This window comes from Alosa alosa, chromosome 23, assembly GCF_017589495.1.
Source record: "Alosa alosa isolate M-15738 ecotype Scorff River chromosome 23, AALO_Geno_1.1, whole genome shotgun sequence".
Lineage (NCBI taxonomy): Eukaryota > Metazoa > Chordata > Actinopteri > Clupeiformes > Clupeidae > Alosa > Alosa alosa.
In genome coordinates, this window is record NC_063211.1 from 10,069,045 (window position 1) to 10,090,037 (window position 20,993).

The following is a 20,993-nucleotide window of genomic DNA, read 5'->3' on the forward strand; positions in this document are numbered from 1 at the left end:
GTGCCAGTTTCAACAGAAAATAAATAAATTCACTTCAAAACGGTACCTGCCAAGATTCCTTCACAGTCACACCAACCAGTGGTCTTCAGTGGAGGAACCTTTGCCCTATGTTGATTACCAGGGCAGGCCACAGTGGAAAATTCCATGCGAACCCACTGAGCATGCTCGTGAAACCAGTCTGTTCCGGAGCCGCAAGCTTCACTCAAGCCCCGTCATGACTTCACCACCAGCTGAGGCCTGACACGTGACTAAGCATGCTTCCTATATCAGATAAAGCCCCTAACAGAAACTTGCATGTACAGTAGTCTTGTGCTTATTGTCACTAAAAATGCAGCTGAAAATGAAGTAGGCTAATGCTCAGCTACTAGTTTCGACAACATCACTGAGGAAGTTATTGATATTAAAAAATAATCATCACTATAAAATAACAACATCAACAACAACAACAATAATAATAATAATAATAATAATAACCATACATTCCATTTATATACTTGGCTATCATTGCTGGAATTACATTGTGGAAAACGCGCAAAGATTGCAAACGTGTATTAAGACAGTTTGTAAGCTTCTAATTAAATTAAAATATTAAAATTGTAATATGAACATTGTTAAAATTGCAGCAGTTTCAACAACGAAAATGTTTACCCAAACATTATCTTGTGTTGCATGCCATTTGTCACGTAAATGCAAATGTTTTCATGGAGTAAAGCCACAGTGCAGTCCAAGGGATAGCTAGCGCATGTCAGATGTGTCCACGCCTCTCACCCCGCCCACCTTGCACGCTTCACAAATCTGGCAACGTGGACTGGGGTAAACATTCGCGCAGAGCTTCATTCATCCTACTGAGCTATAGTTATTGCGCGTTGCGAGACTCGAGGGTTGTAGCCCTCCGAATACATCGGTTCTCTTTTAAAATTGGGATTCACAAACAGCTCTTTCTGATACTTTACTGGTCAATTGAAAGTGAATAACCACGTAAAAGCTAAAAACCTTTCAGAGCGTCACTCTGTCAGAACATGTTACCTGAACGACCTTCCAGGTAGCCTACTAACCTGTCACCACCAGCTTTGGTATGTTGGACATTGATTACAATGTTCTCAAGTTTGCCTTCAAGTGGACACTATCCAGTTTCATCTGGACTGAGATTCTCAGGAACTGCTCATTCAAAGGCCTCGCACGGAGATTCTGAATCTCTTAGTCTTAGTCGCTCTGCTCCTGGATTTGTGAAGGACGACAGCACCTACAACAATAATAAAGGTAAACTGCTGAATTAAAAGATGAGGGCAGCACGGTAACCGCCGAGCTTCAAAAATACATGCTGTCTTGCAATGTATAGCAATGTTTATTAAAGGTTTGGTTTGCTGCCTTTACAATTACATTTATGGACCTTATTGGCACGGAGGGTAGGAATGCTTTACCTTATGACAATTGTTGAGAATGTAATTTGTTTTAAAAAATAGTATAGAGTTGAGTATTTCATACATGCAGAAAATACCTCCCCCAAAACTGTGTGATGATGATGTCACATCTCAATGCATCTTTGGGAGATAAATAGTGAGCTGAGCTCTTTGCCCGTGCTCGGTAAAGATAGCCAGCCTACATGGCAAGTGAGAGAGAATGATTCCGGTTGTCTTCTCCGATTCAGTAAAGGGTAATTTATACTCCAGGCCACAAGAACCGCTTAACAAAAACTGGTAGAAGTAACTAAATTTTTGCTTGGGCCTCTCATCTGCATGTGAAATTCTGAAAGGGTCCAGGTGCAAGTGCAAATTTGTCACTTTCTTTGATTGGATGACACGAGATTTGATGAATTTTTTTTTTTTGCCTTCTTGACATGGCTACGATCATTTTAACATGGCTGGATCATTTAACACTCCCTGTCTCAAGATACAAACTTCTCAAAAGAGACTTGTAACGTGCTCTGAGGCAGTGAAAAGCTATCAGATATTATAAAATTATCAAATATGTGCCTGTTGTGTGAATGTTTGTGAGATGCCTGGTTGCTGCACTATATTTTATTTGAATACTTGTGCAACTTTTTTCTTGTATCAAATTACGGTCTATCAAATAATGGTATATTTTTGCACATCTCTGGTAATCAGTATACTTCTGTGTTCAGTAGGTCTATTGTTTCTTGATGATTTACAATGAAAAAGGGTTTTCCAGACCTTCCACATACAATTGATGCAGTTGGGGGTGCATGTTAATATACCATGAGAGTACATTAACAAGGATGTGTGCAGTATTCTTATGCTCTACTGGTTTTAACTGTTACACTTGGGAGTGCTGTGCCACAGTACTCACAGGGACTGAGAATATGATCAGTGAGCTTCACCTTCCTACAGCTGAAGAGGTTACAAGATCTGGTCTGTCCTGTCTTTCGGATCTTTGGTCAGGCAATGTTAGACACCCATAATTCAATAGTCTAGTACTAAACGCATGAGCTCCACTAGACTTTAGTGTCATACACAACACCCTTACTCAAGGTTAAAAGAGTTAAAATAGCCCAAGGACTATCTATCTTGTGTGCGGACTATCTGTATATGGGCACTAGTCTCGTGCTAGCATGGCATCATTGCAGTTCACATGTCTCCACCAGAAGTGGGAAGAATCTGGGGTGGATTTGCAAAATCTACCCATAACTATTATGCAGGCCAGCCCTTCAAGTAATCCCAATACTTTTACCTACACTCAGGTGACACGATGTGCCAGGTGATTAGAATCAGAAATGGTTTCACCTGCTGAATCTCACAGAATCCTATTAAAGCATGACCAGATCAGGGAAGATTAGACTAGCACTACACACGCACTACACACACACACACACACACACACACACACACACACACACACACACACACACACACACACACACACACCCTTGACTGCCTCAGAGCTTGTACCTCACGGCTCATCCTGGAGATCCACGCTCCCCCTCCCCTCCCTGTCGACCTACTGTGTGGCAGAGGAGCATCCTCCTTGGTATTAGGGCGTAACCTGAACTCTGATGTATTTCTTGTCTCTGCAGAAATGTGCAGGCTACTTGCCCCCTGCAACCTGACTGTTGAGAGGGTGTTCTGAGGAGAAAAATAAAAATGGGGGAATAATGTGAGCACTTCAGACTCACACTAAACCACTGTGCTCTATAGTAGATTATATGGTCATAATTATGAATACAATGTAACATATAGTTAGACATTATGATTAACTGTACAATGCTGAATGCAGAAGAACTGCAGAAGTACAATGCTGAATGCAGAATCAACAAAACAATGAGAACGTAATAATGTCAACAAAACAATGAGGATGAATTTATGTGACTGCCAACACTGGAATGATTTGTGTTTAAGTTCAACAGTTTTAAGATCTAAATTCCTTCACCATTGTTATTTTGAGTAGATGGGCCTCTCATGAGCACCTCGTTTGCCACAAAGTGCAAAAATAGATAGGAGCAAAGTCCTTTTCTTAAACCAACACTAGTAAACGGATGGTTTTATGGTAGGGAGAGATATGACTCCAGGTTCTTCTGGATCAGTGGCAATACCAGTAATTTGATGTGTAGTACGCGTGATGGTGTGTAGAGCCTGGGGGTGGGTTTTGAGTAGCACCGCATTCCTTTAGACTGAAACAACACTGAAAATAGACTGTTAGAGGCCCTTTTCTCTCTCTATTTTCTACACAGATGAGAGCCCCCACCCTCCCCATAGAAACACATAGCTCTATAAGGGCTATAACTGACGAGAAGAATCTGTGACTGAGAGACTGACCGACAGTGGCCTGCCTGACCATCCTGAACAAGCAGCAACCTTTACTTGTTATACCCACTGACCCGGCAGACTAGCTCCAAAACACACAGCACGATTCGGAGTGCTCACAGGCACAATTTGAAGACTAAACCATTGTTGTTTCATGCTGGTTTGGTCAGGACAGTGAAAAATGTTACACAGAGCTCTGAAACCACACTGTCCCATTGCCAGCTGCAGTTTCAATGCTGCCTCTATTTCAACCGCGAGCAGGCTGGCCAAGACTGATCTGTGAGCGAATGTGTCTGTGTGTGGGATGGGGGTGTTCCAGAGTGTTTTCAGCCAGAAGGGTGGGTGGAGGTGTTATTGAGGGTTGTTACAGGAAGGTTTGGCGTTGGCATTGTTCGTAGAGAGTGATGTTTGGGCAGCTGCTGGCAGCTTTGTGATCGTTTCCCTCCTCCTCCTCCAGGGCTCCTGGGCTGATCTGGTTGGGTCCAGAGTTGCCTAGTCTGAGCCGCCAGGGCTCCCCCCACCTCCGCCACACACACACACACACACACACACACACACATTTAGACACACCCTCCAAGTGAGCATAGCATACAGAAGCCAGCAGAGGGTGCGTGTGTGTGTGTGTGTGTGTGTGTGTGTGTGTGTGTGCGTGTGTGTGTGAGAGAGAAAGTTGTTGTTGGCAAATGTGTTAGCATATGTGCATGTGTGATTGCCAGATTGTACGTAGGTGTGGGAGTGCGCACGCAGACTGCTTGTGGGATTGAGTGTGTCCCTGTGCAGGTTGGCTTCCTGTCAAGGCAGAGGTTTGTGGAGTCTTGTGGGGGTTTACAGAGCATTTAGGCTTTGCCAGAATAGCAGCACAAACACACTGCTCCTTTATGAAGCTGCTAAGAGGTTGGAGGGAGAAGGAGAAACATGAACAAACTGGAACGAAGTCCCTCAGGCCCCTTTAAAATCTCTCCAGAAGACCCACGTTATTATTTTTTTTTCACCAGTCAATTAAAGCAAGCCTTTCTGAGGAGCTGGCGACAGAAGTAAATAACGTCTCTTGTGTGTTTGTGTGTTTCGATCTCAGCGGTTTGGAGCCGCTCTCTTCTTAAACATCCCATAATCAGAAGTAAATAACGTCTCTTGTGTGTTTGTGTGTTTCGATCTCAGTGATTTGGAGCCGCTCTCTTCTTAAACATCCCATAATCCTCCCACGAGTGCCCGCAGAGCGAGCCAGAGAGACAGTGACGGCTCCGTCCCAAACCAGCTGAGAGCAGTTGAGTCTAGAAGGGCATCGGCGCAATGTGCCCGACCGCCTGCGTGCCTGGATGGGAATGCTGTCCCTGCGTCGGTTCATAATCTCCCGTCACGTAGGCATTGGTTTAGGGCCCTGGATGCAAATGGGGCTGTATGACTCAACACATTTCACGCAGGCAGCCTAGAGCAGCAGAAGCAGCAGCAGGCAGACCGTATTACAGCAGGGCAACGGGAGAGGGATATGCTTGTTCTATTTTCTGACGTGTTCTCCAGGGTCAAATTGGCAAATGGCATAAAAGGACGTGCCTGGCGCCAGACGTGTTTTGTGTCTGTCCAAATGTGTGGTCTCACATGACTGGGACACAATTAAGTTCATCTTCTGAATGAAGTTCTGCTTCTTCTTTTTATGTGTTAGGGATCACCCATGTTATAACATTCCCCTTCTGACTTCCTGTCTGGTAGTCCTATCAAATGGAATTTGATTAAGATCCATGTTTTCAGTTAAGATCCGCATTTCATGATGACTACAGTTGGCAGATGGCTGGTTATCTGGAGTGGCAGGGTCTGTTTCATGCCAACCCATTCTCTCTCAGAGCTTATGTTACATAACAGCTTAATGCAATGCATGTTTGCTCCAACATCTGTCTTATTTCAGCGGTGCTTTTCCTGTCCTGAGAGCACCGTGTGATCTTTGCTGGAGAGGTGAATGCTGTGCTAAATATGTCTTGATGTGTCCAGTTATAACTGGAGGTGGTGCCCAACATGGCCGTCAATTGTATTGTTGTGCACATTACGCAATCGCCTAGGAGCTCGGTTCAAACAACACGCTTTTTGTATTCCCTTTGACTGTCAGCAGTCAGCACATGTATGCTTCCTGCACCCAGCCCCGAGAGTTACGAGCTCAGCAATCACATTCTGGACAGCATGTGCAGAACCGGGGTTTCATTGGGCCGAGGGGACGTGCGAGATGACCCCAGCCAATGACACAAGACGATTCTCTCTTGAGAGCGTCAATGGGGACAGTCATCCTGAGATTCTTGCTCCCTCAGTGTGAAAAATGCAAAATGGTCGACGCGGTTCTCTCACGTACATGCGTAAGGAACATGAGTAAGTGAGTTCATGCGTATTTTTCTGCCAGAATGGTTCAAAATGACACGTCTCTGCCATCATCAGATGGAAGCCCAGATTGAATGCGCAGATCATAATTTATCTCATGCAGCTGAAGGGCACAAGAGTGCTCAAGAGTACCCAAGGACCCCAGTAGATTTATGACCATTAGAAAATATAAAGCCCAACGTTTTCCTGTTTAAGGATGTTCCTGTTTGAGGGCATTGTGCCCTTACAAGCTTGGTTGGCATGATTCATTACTAAGCATTTTCTATGCCAGCTGCCATGTGGTAGCCTTTTTATTTCCCCCCTGGTCACTATTACTTGAGCCGAACAAATGCTTAGAGCTCTCCTAGGGCCCAATAGAACATTACAAAGTGAGGTAATAACACTCTGAGCATGTTTCCCCTCCAGTTCAATTCACCCTGGCGCCCCATTACAAGTTTGTTTTTCATTTTCAGCCACACTTCAGATAATACCGTACAGATTTTCTTTTAGACTGAAACACATGATCTAACCATGCAAAATGTTGCCTGTTGTTTGGTGGTGTCTACAGTATAGATTGGATTATTGCGGCATTGAATATGAGGCTCTTCTTTTGCCATCAGTTTATCGTGTTAAGACATTAAGGTGGATATAGAACTTGACACTGCAAAAGGGAGAAGTAGCTGTATGACTTGTTAGTGAGTGCTCATCTCCAGTGACACAATGCGTGTGTATTTTTAGCCCCAGTAGACAGTAATGAGCTGGTCTGGGCTTGACCTGGAGCCAAGTCCTCTGTGTCTGTGGCCTGGATCCCACTGCCTGGGACACCCCCTGGTCTGAGACTAACAGCTACAGGAACCCCGTCTGCTCAGACGCTCACCCAGCCCTTAAGCCCCACGGAAGACCTACCCCCCCATGCCCCATCTCCTCCTCTCCTCCACACGCCTCATGTGTGCTTTGGAGGTATTGCATAAGAACGCGTGGGTCTGAAGGCATCCATTCATGCATACAGCTCAGGGCTGGTCTGCGCTGAAGTGTAGGGATGGGTGGGTGGGTACGCTGGCTCTGATCCTGTGCTGTGCTGCGCTTTGCTGATCTGCCAGATGCTTCCCAGGGGCTTGGCCACACAGTGTGTAATTGAATCAAGCATCTCGTCATGGTTTTGATTAGGTCCCTCAGAGGGGAAAACATGTTTGTAGGGAAGTGGAGAACTTGAACAGGGCAGCAGCAGCAGCAGCAGCACAACACATCTCTCTCATGTTCTGCATCTCCATCTCGGTGCTTTTATTGGGTTACTCTCTTTTCTTTTGCTGTAAAAATGTTTAGACTGTAACCGAAAAAGGAGTGATGTCTTTTCTGTTTTTTTTTTCTTCATAGAAAAGCCTGTGCTGTCACCACCTGTGTTCGTCTTTCAGAGATTCGCATCAATGAAGGTAATCTCCCAAACTATGCTGGAGATGTTGACAAAACATGTGTTTGATAAATGTCAAAGAACATGGACAGAATAAACTTCTGAGAGGGATCAGACAAAAAATGACAAAAAATGTTTTAGATTTAAATTAGATCAGGCATTATTTTATTTCCTATATTATATAATCCTCATTATATGTCATGATGTAACAGGGTAATTATTTTTATTTGCTGGTAAATGTTTTTGTTTTCTTCAACAGAGAAGAGCAGAAGATGATATAAATGGTAAGAATTCTGTCTTTATCCCCAACTGAACTCTTCTAGCTCCATTAAAATGTAATATAAAACTGAACCATGTCTTTACTCATAGAATATAATGGCTATAATATAGGTCCCTTGGAACATAAACACAACGCTACAGCTTTTTTCCAAACTGGGATTAAAGCTGACTGATGAATCCACATTATTCACACGCACCATCATGTGACGCAATGTTAAATCTGCTCTTTTCTATTTTTTCCCAGGACCCACTATAAGCAAAAGAGTCCGATCCTTCACCTACCCCGGCCAATCCAGAAGAGGTACTTTCGCTGGCACCTAGCTGGCACCTTTCCAGAAGGTGTTTTGTTATGCAATTGATTGCATAAGTCCCTAAGAATTATCTCACCAGACCAGGACTGTCTCTAGATTACAGATCTTATGAGTTATTGCTTGTGTTGTATCATCATGCCTCCTTGGTGTGTTCGTTATTGCGCAACATTCTAAGCCTCTCTCTTTATTCCTCTGCCAGGTAGCATAGACAGAGACAGACCAGTTTGGTCCAGTTCTTTCTCCTTCCCACCACCTCTGCCAGGTAAGCTTAGGCTGCGGCTGAGACTGTAACACTTATTCTTTCGTTGCCAGGGTAGATCATGCCATTTATTTGCTGAAAGGCTCCTGAGGGCAGAGTGGCTCATACTGTATGCAAAGGCCTGACTCCAGGTCAGTAGGTCTGAGTCACCAGTTTGTTCCTACACCCACTGGCCAGTCATGAGCTTAGGGGGCTGGATGTGTCTAGCTTGACCAGAAAAAAAAAATGTCTAAGCTGTTCGAGGTGCAATTTTGCATGGTTGGTATTCAGGTCACATATGCCTGTGAGTTACAGTGGGAGTTCTCTCTCTCTCTCTCTCACACACACACACACACACATACACTCGCACACACACACAAATTTTCATGGACTCACACACACACACACATACACTCGCACACACACACAAATTGTCATGGACACACACACACACACACACAGTATACGTACATGGACACATATGTGCACACTCATGCACGCGCCAATACTAATACAGTCATGCCATCTCCAGTAGGGGCCATCTCTGTCGTCTGCCTGGTGTCTGTTTCAAAGTATCAGTCAAGACGGGCCTCACCTGCTTACTGCAAATCACCAACACACCCACTGCACTCATCAGTCAGGGAGCTCAGCTCTCTTCTGGTCGTTTCCCCCAGACTCCTGACCTGTATAGCCTAACAGTGGTCTGCAACTTACAGCACAGTCATTTCCCAGAAGTCTTCATTGAGTGGGGCTCTTTCACAGGGTTTCAATCATGTACCTGACAAGTGGTCAGGGGCCTAATTACAGTATTTCCGGTCCTTTTCAGACTTGATTTGGATTCGGAGACTAGACCCATCACATCATTTTACACAAATAAATACCTTTTATTGGTAGTATTCATGTGTGACTTGTGACAAATGTTGTGGATTTTGTACACTACACGCTATGGTACTCTACTATGGTGACACATATGTTTGTTTGTGCTTTGTTTTCTCATAGTCTCAAGATCAAATGTGTTCATGCCTTCAAGCCTTTGCAATGCTAACAAAGTCTCATCTGACAGGGGTAAAGATTATTTCTTGTATACGGAGTATACTAAAAATAAAACATTTTGTGGTGTCAGTTACACCCTGGGTGTCAGTGCCAACCTGCTCTCTCTTCCTCCACAGCCTCTGTCGGTGCTCCATGCATCAGAGTAAAGAGGACCCTGCTGAGGCCTGCTGTCCTGCTGGCTCCTAAACCCAGGAGAGACCGACAGCATCTCCAGGTACTGGAACAACACTCACTCGCCGAGTTGGCAACATTTTACTAGATTTGTTTTCCGTAGTGTATTCTTTACATACTTGAATTATGCAATCTGTTTTTTTCTTTAAACTTTCCACTGTAAAGTTTCTTTGGTAAAACCCCATCCAGCTCCCAACTGCTATTCTGGTGTGTACAACAACATGCGGTCACACTTAACTTGGATAGTCCCCTTTAGACTATCTGTTGACATTATGTTAACTCAAATTTATGGTTAAAGTCAAGATTAGGGGTAGAGTTTATTTATTAAGGAGATGTTCAGTAATTGTGCAAAAGCAATTATACATACTGAACTTAAATCTCAACAGATTATCTATAATGTCTCTGTAGGCAGACGATCCAGCATATTAGGTGGGTGCTGGCTGAGGTTGTGGGAAGGTTTTTGCCACTGGTTTGAAGTAAAATTAAACTGCTGTTCCAATTCTAGAATGTTTCTTTAAGAGGTGCTAATCTGTGGCTCGTCTCTCTTCAGTAATCCTCACAGCTTCCTCATTTACTCTCGGTGAATCACTTTTTAAAAATACATAAGCTAGTCACACCACCACACTGAAATGACGTTTTAATCACTGAAACATATTATATTATATTATAGGTGTATTTGATACACATTGCAAGTGTATTAAACTCACTGCTCCTCGTCATTTATTACATACAGTGGGCCCTACATCCTGTCAGCCATCCCTGATGTCCTGCTGCAATAAATTGATAATATGCATTTAGAAAGGCCTGTTATAGTACATCCTTCTTGTATGTGGTGTCTCAGGGGAGCCTGAATTCTGCAGATGACCTGGACACAGTCAGTATTGACCAGCAGACGTCTTCTAGTGCCTTTGATCAACTGTCATCATGTCCAACTGATAGGTGAGAAGGAGAGCATGCTTACAGTTTTTTTTCTCAATTGATAAAACACTAAAACTCATTGGCTGAACAAAGTTCTCAGTTGCCTGAACTCATTTAGCTAATTGTTCAGTCTGTTGTCAATACCTTAAACTATTTCGCATGTTAAAACACAATTTGCAGATCTCACTTACATGTTATATACAAAATACAAATAGAGCAGACATGTCATTGATTAAACACAACCACTCAAAATTGATTTCACTTGTTTCAAATGATGTGACACATCTAATATAAGCCAGTTCAGGGTGCAACCTGGTTGTTGGAGGTGGGAATTAGAGAGTCTGAGAATGGATAGAAGAAACTATGTGAGAGAATGAGGATGAGTGCGTGTGCAAGGTGGGGGACGAGGAGGAAGAGGAGGAGGGCAAGAAAGAGAATTTTTATTGGATACTGTAGTACAGTGCATTGTAGGCTGTATACTGTACAATAAACAAATTGTATGACCCTGAACATTGTGATTTCCATTTGTTTACAGTACTGACTGCTCAATAGATTTTGACTGGTTGCAGGTTCATATCAACAAAGAACAAGAATTACAGTTATCACAGAGACAAAGGACACGTTTGTGAGATGCAGGGCACAGTACTGTAAAAATAGGGGTACAAGGAGGAGGAAGAACAAAAAAAATGGCAAAGAGCAAAGCAAAGTAGTAATTTCGGATCAATTTTGAGCTACTATGGTAGAACATGTTTTCATTCATCAAAAGACTATGATGGAAAAATAGGAAACTTGTTTTGAGATTACAAATGTACTTCCCTGAGAACTATTATGCTTTGAACAATGTGTTTTCTATATTTTGGTGTATTGTTTACTGACTGCTTAATAGTGTATATCATTTTAATCACTTTTTTTATTTGAGAGAAGTTTTTGGTTTTGAGCACTGGTAAATCTGTTTTGAGGCAAAAGTTTGATTTTGAGCACAGGTAGAACTGTTTCGAGGCGAAAGTTTGATTTTGTACGAGAAGTCAGAGTTTTTGTAAATAGTGCTTGAAGATGAGGTTTTGTGTTTTAATGTTTTAAGAAAATAGAACAAGGCTTTAGAAATTGTTTTGTGTGTTTTAGCAATTGAGAAGAACTGTAATGATCACAGTAACGCAGGTTTTTACAGTGGGCTATTAATTATGTACATTCTCTTTTCATTCATGAAATGTCATTTATGAAACTGCAATGCATTTGAACCACCATGGTGCAGTCCAAGTCCAAATCCTTAGTCTGATATTTCGCATTCAGATAATAGAAACCAAATGGCATTGTTCTGGATCATTCTAGAATCAGTCATGGTCATGTGTTGTGTTGTATTTCGGAGACACAGACTGACTTGCCCTCTGATTGATTTAGCAGTCACGTGAAACTGGAAAGACCCAACCAGAGCAGCATCCAGTTTGTGTTTGGAGAGAACATGAGTGAAAGGGTGCTGGTGAGTATTGGCTTTGTGTTATCACGGGTGAGGAAAGGGAATGTTTGGCATCACATTTGTATTTGTGACTCATTTGTTTTCCTTTTTCCTTCTCGTTTTCAGAATCCACTGAAAAGTCCGTACAGTGAAGAGGTGTCTGACTCTGATAGCAGTTCTTCAGATTCAGAATCATCAAGTCCGGACACATCCCACAACTGTAAATAAGTCCTTACATTTGATATCATATACAGTACTACAGATTTAGGACATTTCCTAAAATAGGCACAAAATTGGCAATGGCATATCTTAGTCCTCACAGTGTTGTGGGGCCTCCTACTGGTAAAAAAACAGTACTACAGATTCAGGCAGTGCATCCATGAAAGCCTGGAAACCTTGCTTCAATTGAGATCATATTATTAATATAACTGGTGAAATTGATAATCGATTTGACCTATTTTTAATTGTATTTTACACAGCATTTTAAGCAGAAGTATCTCTGTGTGTGACTATCATATTGAAGGTCTTGTTCACATGCAAAATCACATTTTCCATAAATTGAACAGGTTATGATAGTCGTCAAATGATTTTCAATTTACAGCTATACTGAATCTGTGCTTGTGTGCCTCTTCACAGCAACAGTAAAACGCTCTCTGTGGGAATCCGCTGCAGCCACCACTGCTTCCTGCAGGAGGCACTGTTTGCTAAAACAGGTGCAGGTGATCACGGGCGAGGAGCGGGAGAGCAACGTTGTCCAGGTGAGATTGGACTCAACTGGTTCTAATAGCAATATAGTCATAGTGATTGCCTTCTCTGACCAATTAAATAAAAATTAAATGAAATAAAGCTGCTGCACAGCTCACAAATTCAGAGTAGTCAACTTTTGACATTTGATGATAATCTCACTCCTGATTTAGAAGGTAAAAATGTAAAAATGAAGTAGTTGATTTATTGCATGTGGTTGCAAGAAAACAACGTTCCTGCCTACCTCTCCCAAAAGCTCAGGTAAAGCATTCTTAATCCTGCCATTCTTTGGTCTTCCAGCTGTCCTGCAAGCTGTTTGTGTTGGAGAGGGGCACACAGTCGTGGAGCGAGAGAGGAAGGGGCATCCTGCGGCTTAATGACCTGGCAACAGGAAACCGAGGCGAGCTCCAGTCCAGGATAGGTGAGAGGCTGGCATGTGTATGTGTGTTGTTGCATGTGTTCAAAATATCAGATTTTACTTTACATACAAGATGTGGTAGAAGTTCTCATACCCAGAAGGCACTGCAGTCTTATCCCTCCAGCCACTGTGTGTATGACAATATGTAAAGCAAGGCAGATGTTTTTATTCAGAATGTTCACCCACTCCTTCACTCTACCCCACAGTCATGAGACACCAGGGCAGTCTGAAGTTGATCCTCAACACCAAGCTCTGGCCACACACTCAGCTGAAGAGGCCCGCGAGACGCAACCTCCAGGTGACCGCCACAGACCTGGAGAGCCACGCCATCCGAGTCTTCCTCATCCAGGCTGGGGCGAGGGACATCTCGCGGCTGCACGCCGCCATCCACCACCGCCTGGTGGGGATGCACTGCCGTGTCGGACTCAGGAACCGCAACGGCTCCAGTGGGGATGAGGACGAGAACGGAGACTGCCGGAAAAACACACAGGAAGCTTGGTGAAGGCGTTTTTTGACCTCTTGACCCCTATATAGTTATAGTATATATAGTATATATAGTATAGATATATAGTTGTCTGCATAGTAAAAATGTGGAAATGTTGAAATATCTCTTTAGTCTCTGACATTTAAAAAATGATTCACTTCAGAGTACTTACTTTGTTTTTGAAGCATTGGACAGGTTAATAGAAAAACCTTATTTTCGTTATCAATATGGAGGTAACGGGGAAAAGGGGAAACTCTCTTGTACCAAATTACTGTGGCAGATGTGTGTACTAAATGATGAGGATGTGCATTACCCTAAAATCCCTCTACAGTTAGGTTTATTGGCAGGAGTTCTAGCTGCCTTTGAAAAAAGGCTTTATGGACTGACAGCCAGACCCTAGAAACATGCCACGTGTCTCTAATCCCTAGGCCACATTTAGAGACCACTTCACAAATCCTGTTTGAAAGGAGAATAAATATATAAACCACTTCATGACAGATGGATGGCCAACAGCAGATTAAATTGAGTTAAAAAAAAGTCAGAAATATCTAAAATGTTGTTAGCGCCTTGTGAGAGACAATCCATCTCCATTGTACAGCTCACAGTGTACTTTCAATGTTCTTTATATAGCAATGCATAGTGTTACAGGGTCTGCCATCCTATCTTTCTCTATGTTTTCTGAACTTAAATGGTAGCCTGTTGCTAGCAAAAGAACTATATATAACTTCATCATCTATATTTATCAACATAGCACAGCTGCCACATGAATTACATTGGTGCATGACTTTAGACTGGGCTAAGCTGTCAGGAACATATATAGTAAGTGTACTCAAAATACCTGTGAGGGTCATTATATATATCTGAGCATGAGTAGAATACCATCACATATTCTTGTATTATAATCATTGTAATAACATACTTTTTTTTCTATTTTAGGAGTCCATGATTGGAAGCACCGTCCAGATTGGATCCTTAAAACAGGCTCACTGCTGGTTACCTATCACACTCAACTCGATAAGATGTGAAGAAGACACAAAACAATGTGTCTGTTAGTTGAACTGCGACAACAGTTTTTGCCAAAGAACAATTCTGTCTGTTTTTATGGACAAATTTCCATTATGAAAGCAGTAAAAACAATGTTAATGCTCATGTAGCCATCCTTCACTGGAAGGCACTCATTGTGAGGAAATGGATATTTTGAAAGTTAGCCTTTCAAAAATGGAGTCTTATATAATATTTATATGAAACATTTAACAATTAAGAACATTTAAACAAATACATAGCTAGGTATGAACATAATCATTTACCAGAGATATGCTGATTGCACAGAATTGATTGAAAGTTGTATTCATATTCATAAATGCCTGTGTTATGTTAGCCAAATGGACTTCTTTTGATTTCAACCTCTGATCCTGATCTGGTGTTTTCTATTCAGGGTTTCTCTTCCAACCACAAGTCCATTTCTGTTGGGTTTACGTTGTGTATCATTATAATATTAGTGTCTATGACAATTTGATAAACTTACTAGAGAATGTGATGGCCTGTTTGGGTGTATATGCATCTTAAGTTACAGATCTTTGGATGGTTAAGGATGTTGATGCTTTTCCTAAAGTTTTTTTTGTGACAGAACAGAGAGGTTTTTTGTGACAGAACAGAAAGAAACAAAATTTGTTTGTGACAGAACAGAGAAAGAAACAGAGAGTTCTTTTGAGACAGAACAGAGAAAGAAACAGAGAGGGATTTTTTGTTTTTTATGACAGAGCAGAGAAGAAAAGACGATGGTTTTGTAGGTCCTTAGTGTTTGCAAGCAGTCATAAGTGATTTGATGTCACATTTAACCTTCTTTATTAAATTTACCAGGGCTGATAATTTGTAGTCACAAATCACCAGGTGTACACAACATACCGGTATATCAATGTACTTAATGTGTATTATTTATTTTTTTTAAGAAAGTATTCCATTGGGTATGAAATGACAATGAATTATGTTTGTGTTGGCAGTATTATCACCAATCCAATGCAGACATTGTTCAGAGTTTAAAGCTGGACCTTGTGTACCTGAAAGTATGCACCTTTGTGATTTGGGTCCATCAAGTCAGCATGTTAAATCTGGGGGTTAAGTGGGATTTAGCTATTTTCTTCTCACTGGATTAGCCTATCTGTTCCACTTTCCTAAACTGAGACTGTAATTACTTTTTTGTTTTAATAAGATTGTCTGATTTACATTGATGTGGTTCAGGCAAAAGTCCTGGAGCAAATCCATAAAAATTCAGCAATAATACCAAGGGCTTATGATATCCAGCCATTTGCCACCATAACTGATAACTATTGGCCCCAAACCAATTAAAGAAGTGAGAACTCTGTATAGGAGAGAGTACTGTGAGAGAAACATTTAGCGTTATAGAGTTACAGATTTGTACGAGCAGGTAGGAAGATCAGCAGCCATGTAGGATTATTTTTTCTCAAATACACCATTGCAGTTAATAATGTAGTAATGCACAGGCGAAGTTACCTACGAATAGTGTTATTGAGAAGACAATAGATATACAATTTAATTTAATTTGATCTTTAACAACTTGCAACCTTTTTGTCCTTTTTAAAATATGTGTTTTTTTTGTTTTGGTAGGGAAATATTGCCTACATTTTCTTTATGCTGTTTCAATATTGAATGTAATGATTTGAAATGGTCATCTGGAATGCATATCTCTGCTGCTGTCGTAACTGCTCTCTTAAAAAGAGATCCTTTCTCACAGCGGATGGCCTATCTAACTGTACATTTTAATGGCTAGATAATATGAAAAGTCATACATCACTTACCTGCAAATATTTTGAATTGTCATTGGTTTGTTCCAACAACACTTCTCATTTCTTTCCTTCCTACCTCTTTATCTGCTTTTTGATGCACTGAAAAAAATCATGTTATAAGTTTGATGCTTTTTTTAAGAAAAGCTTGTGAACTGTATCACATCTCTTTCTGTGTAAAATTGAGTCACTTTTGGTGTGTAAAAAGGTATGACTAGCATCTAGTTATCACTCTGACATTTCTATTAACATATTGCATTATGTTTTCATACATTGTATGTTATTGTTATTTTACCACTCGCAATTAACAAAAAGGAGGAAAATGGCAAGAATTTGTTTTTCTAGTTCAGTTATTTTTATTACAGTCAGTTTATATGGGCTGTATGGCCATTTTTTGACAGCCCTTGTGAAAGCAAATAAAAGTATGTATTATATCTATATTTTAGTGAAGATTTCTGTTGTTTTCCTGCTCTGTATTTCCTAAAACAACAATACGTGTCGGGCTATTAATTCCGATACCCGTCTTAATTAATATTTTAATGGATCTTATCTCAGCACATTGACGTAGTGGCCTCTATGGGCAAAGATGTGGGGCATCTAGAATAGAGTTACAACACGGTCTTGTTTTTGGTGATATCAAGTGGCCAAAACCTTTAATTTACTTTTACCGAATTAATTTCTGTTATCACCTGGAGAGAAGAAATACTGTTTTTCTGATTGGCTGGTGGGTGGCTATTAATTCTGAATAACGGCACACATGACGTATGTAACCCCTTCTTAACGGGTGTGCACAGTACCAGGTTACAGTAAGCATGGGCTATAAAACAGTGGAGCAAAGTTTATGGGCGCAACAGGATCCGGAGCTCTCAGTGGTGGAATGGTGAAAGATAATAAATTCAATAGCGCGGTGCCTCCTCTGTAAAAATACTATAATGGAATAGTATAATGTAATCTTTCAGAATTTTAAATATACAATGTGAAAATGAACATTCATTAGACTACATAGTGGTGGATGCATATTCAGAAAGGAATTGCCTATACACCCAGGATATAATGAAATATAATGATCACCGTGTAAACAGTAAATCATAAAACAATCATGTGAAGACAATATACAATGATCAAATATAACTAGAAAAGCATTTCCTTCAGGAAATACCAGTGCATGCTAGGATGTTGCTAGGTTATTTGAAATGGTTGCTAAGGTGTTGCCAGTGTAAACACTGTGGTTCCTAAGCTAAATATAGTAGTTGAATGAATGAATGAGTTTATTGGTCGCAACCAAAGGGTAGTGTAAGGAGCTACAGCTTATATCAGCGCCCCCTTCTCACAAGTTGCTATGCTGGTTGCTAGGTGGTAATCATGTTGGTTGTTAAGGTGGTTACTAGGTTGACATTATGGAAGTAGTTGCTATGTACTTGATATGGTTGCTAGGGTGTTGCTATGTTGGATATGGTGGTTGCTATGCTAAATATAGCAGTTGCTATGCTTGTTTCTAGGGTAATCATGTTGTTTGCTAAGGTGGTTGCTAGGATGACATTATGGAAATGGCTGCTAGGTTGTTGCTAAGGGTAGATGAGGTGGTTTCTAGGGTAGATATGGTGGTTGCTATGTTGACTATAGCAGCTGCTATGCTGGTTGCTAGGGAAATCATGTTGGTTGCTAGGATGATGATGTGGAAAAACTCTGAAACACGGCTTGTGACTGTACCCAGACCTCATTTAGGGATGCATAAGTGGAGATGCCGGGGATTGAACCCGGGACCTCATACATGCAAAGCATGCGCTCTACCACTGAGCTACATCCCCTTCAGTGCTTGTCAAAACCAAAGCACTTCCCAGTCTAGACATTGTGCCACGCAACACCTTTAGGCTTCTATCGTAATTGTGGAAGTCCACGGAGGAGCTAACAAAATACAATCCGTGTCCTCTGCCGTTGCTAAACTCCACTCCACAGGCTGTTTCATTTGTGTAACTCTGTATAAACTCTGGACCACGGCTTATGACGGTACCCAGACCTCCTTTAGGGATGTATAAGTGGAGATGCCGGGGATTGAACCCGGGACCTCATACATGCGAAGCATGCGCTCTACCACTGAGCTACATCCCCTTCAGTACATGTCAAAACCAAAGCACTTCCCAGCCTAGACATTGTGCCATGCAACACCTTTAGGCTTCTATCGTAATTGTGTAAGTCCACGGAGGAGCCAACAAAATACAAGCCTTGTCCTCTGATGGTGCTAATCTCCTTTCCACAGGCTGTTTCATTTGTACAATTCCGTACAAACTCTGAAACACGGCTTGTGACTGTACCCAGACCTCATTTAGGGATGCATAAGTGGAGATGCCGGGGATTGAACCCGGGGCCTCATACATGCAAAGCATGCGCTCTACCACTGAGCTACATCCCCTTCGTTTGTTGGCGTAAGATAGCACTTCTCGGCCCAGACGTTTTGCAACGCAACATCTTTAGGACCAGAGGAGCCAACAAAATACAAGCCTTGTCCTCTGCCGGTGCTAAACTCCACTCCACAGGCTGTTTCATTTGTGTAACTCTGTACAAACTCTGGACCACGGCTTGTGACGGTACCCAGACCTACTTTAGGGATGTATAAGTGGAGAGATGCTACATCCCCTTCGGGACTTTGAACCGAGGTCCACAGAGGAATCAAGCGGGCCTCACAACAATACAAAGCCTGATCCTCTGTCACTGCTCCTTTCCTCTCCACCACTGAGCTACATCCCTAAAGTCCCTTTAATTCATAAATGGAGATGCCGGGATTTGACCTCATACAAAAGCATGCGGCTCTACCACTGAGCTACATCCCCAGTGCTTGTCAAAACCAAAGCACTTCCCAGTCTAGACATTGTGCCACGCAACACCTTTAGGCTTCTATCGTAATTGTGGAAGTCCACGGAGGAGCCAACAAAATACAATCCGTGTCCTCTGCCGTTGCTAAACTCCACTCCACAGGCTGTTTCATTTGTGTAACTCTGTACAAACTCTGGACCACGGCTTATGACGGTACCCAGACCTCCTTTAGGGATGTATAAGTGGAGATGCCGGGGATTGAACCCGGGACCTCATACATGCGAAGCATGCGCTCTACCACTGAGCTACATCCCCTTCAGTACATGTCAAAACCAAAGCACTTCCCAGCCTAGACATTGTGCCATGCAACACCTTTAGGCTTCTATCGTAATTGTGTAAGTCCACGGAGGAGCCAACAAAATACAAGCCTTGTCCTCTGATGGTGCTAATCTCCTTTCCACAGGCTGTTTCATTTGTACAATTCCGTACAAACTCTGAAACACGGCTTGTGACTGTACCCAGACCTCATTTAGGGATGCATAAGTGGAGATGCCGGGGATTGAACCCGGGGCCTCATACATGCAAAGCATGCGCTCTACCACTGAGCTACATCCCCTTCGTTTGTTGGCGTAAGATAGCACTTCTCGGCCCAGACGTTTTGCAACGCAACATCTTTAGGATTCTATCGTAATTGTGGAAGTCCACAGAGGAGCCAACAAAATACAAGCCTTGTCCTCTGCCGGTGCTAAACTCCACTCCACAGGCTGTTTCATTTGTGTAACTCTGTACAAACTCTGGACCACGGCTTGTGACGGTACCCAGACCTACTTTAGGGATGTATAAGTGGAGATGCCGGGGATTGAACCCGGGACCTCATACATGCGAAGCATGCGCTCTACCACTGAGCTACATCCCCTTCATCCACTTTCAAAAGACGACACTTACAATTCGAGACGTTGTGCCACGCTAGCACTTGAGGGATTTGTTCATAATTGCGGAGGTCCACAGAGGAATCAAGCGGGCCAAAGTCAACAACAACTACAAGCCTGATCCTCTGTCACTGCTCCTTTCCTCTCCACTAACTTTCTCGAGGCTTGCGACAATCCCTAAAGTCCCTTTAATGCTGCATAAATGGAGATGCCGGGGATTGAACCCGGGACCTCATACATGCAAAGCATGCGCTCTACCACTGAGCTACATCCCCTTCAGTGCTTGTCAAAACCAAAGCACTTCCCAGTCTAGACATTGTGCCACGCAACACCTTTAGGCTTCTATCGTAATTGTGGAAGTCCACGGAGGAGCTAACAAAATACAATCCGTGTCCTCTGCCTTTGCTAAACTCCACTCCACAGGCTGTTTCATTTGTGTAACTCTGTATAAACTCTGGACCACGGCTTATGACGGTACCCAGACCTCCTTTAGGGATGTATAAGTGGAGATGCCGGGGATTGAACCCGGGACCTCATACATGCAAAGCATGCGCTCTACCACTGAGCTACATCCCCTTCAGTACATGTCAAAACCAAAGCACTTCCCAGCCTAGACATTGTGCCATGCAACACCTTTAGGCTTCTATCGTAATTGTGTAAGTCCACGGAGGAGCCAACAAAATACAAGCCTTGTCCTCTGATGGTGCTAATCTCCTTTCCACAGGCTGTTTCATTTGTACAATTCCGTACAAACTCTGAAACACGGCTTGTGACTGTACCCAGACCTCATTTAGGGATGCGTAAGTGGAGATGCCGGGGATTGAACCCGGGGCCTCATACATGCAAAGCATGCGCTCTACCACTGAGCTACATCCCC

General features: G+C 42.4%; 1 protein-coding gene and 9 non-coding genes across 13 annotated transcripts; 1 reads left to right on the forward strand and 9 right to left on the reverse strand.

Annotated features, from left to right (window-relative positions):
- Positions 1 to 820: 820 nt before the first annotated feature.
- On the forward strand, positions 821 to 16,787 carry LOC125288785 (ran-binding protein 3-like). 4 transcript variants are annotated; one of them, XM_048235416.1, is made up of 14 exons: positions 821 to 1,260; positions 7,473 to 7,528; positions 7,766 to 7,790; positions 8,030 to 8,086; positions 8,296 to 8,358; positions 9,334 to 9,399; positions 9,504 to 9,601; positions 10,400 to 10,497; positions 11,875 to 11,953; positions 12,056 to 12,149; positions 12,566 to 12,687; positions 12,974 to 13,094; positions 13,298 to 13,589; positions 14,512 to 16,787. In XM_048235416.1, the coding sequence occupies exons 1-14, from the start codon at positions 1,095 to 1,097 to the stop codon at positions 14,519 to 14,521; spliced, it is 1,347 nt and encodes a 448-aa protein (XP_048091373.1). In that variant the 5' UTR covers positions 821 to 1,094; the 3' UTR covers positions 14,522 to 16,787. The 4 variants fall into 4 exon arrangements, with proteins under 4 accessions (XP_048091373.1, XP_048091374.1, XP_048091375.1 ...); XM_048235417.1 differs by having other exon boundaries at positions 11,878 to 11,953; XM_048235419.1 differs by lacking the exon at positions 821 to 1,260 and adding an exon at positions 7,321 to 7,373.
- Positions 16,788 to 18,112: 1,325 nt separating this feature from the next.
- On the reverse strand, positions 18,113 to 18,184 carry trnaa-ugc. The gene has a single exon. It is a non-coding gene; the product is annotated as a tRNA-Ala (tRNA).
- A 229-nt stretch (positions 18,185 to 18,413) lies between these two features.
- trnaa-cgc lies at positions 18,414 to 18,485 on the reverse strand. The gene has a single exon. It is a non-coding gene; the product is annotated as a tRNA-Ala (tRNA).
- Positions 18,486 to 18,714: 229 nt separating this feature from the next.
- On the reverse strand, positions 18,715 to 18,786 carry trnaa-ugc. Its single transcript has one exon. It is a non-coding gene; the product is annotated as a tRNA-Ala (tRNA).
- A 644-nt stretch (positions 18,787 to 19,430) lies between these two features.
- On the reverse strand, positions 19,431 to 19,502 carry trnaa-cgc. Its single transcript has one exon. It is a non-coding gene; the product is annotated as a tRNA-Ala (tRNA).
- A 229-nt stretch (positions 19,503 to 19,731) lies between these two features.
- trnaa-ugc lies at positions 19,732 to 19,803 on the reverse strand. Its single transcript has one exon. It is a non-coding gene; the product is annotated as a tRNA-Ala (tRNA).
- Positions 19,804 to 20,031: 228 nt separating this feature from the next.
- On the reverse strand, positions 20,032 to 20,103 carry trnaa-cgc. The gene has a single exon. It is a non-coding gene; the product is annotated as a tRNA-Ala (tRNA).
- A 216-nt stretch (positions 20,104 to 20,319) lies between these two features.
- On the reverse strand, positions 20,320 to 20,391 carry trnaa-ugc. Its single transcript has one exon. It is a non-coding gene; the product is annotated as a tRNA-Ala (tRNA).
- A 229-nt stretch (positions 20,392 to 20,620) lies between these two features.
- trnaa-ugc lies at positions 20,621 to 20,692 on the reverse strand. Its single transcript has one exon. It is a non-coding gene; the product is annotated as a tRNA-Ala (tRNA).
- Positions 20,693 to 20,921: 229 nt separating this feature from the next.
- Positions 20,922 to 20,993, reverse strand: trnaa-ugc. The gene has a single exon. It is a non-coding gene; the product is annotated as a tRNA-Ala (tRNA).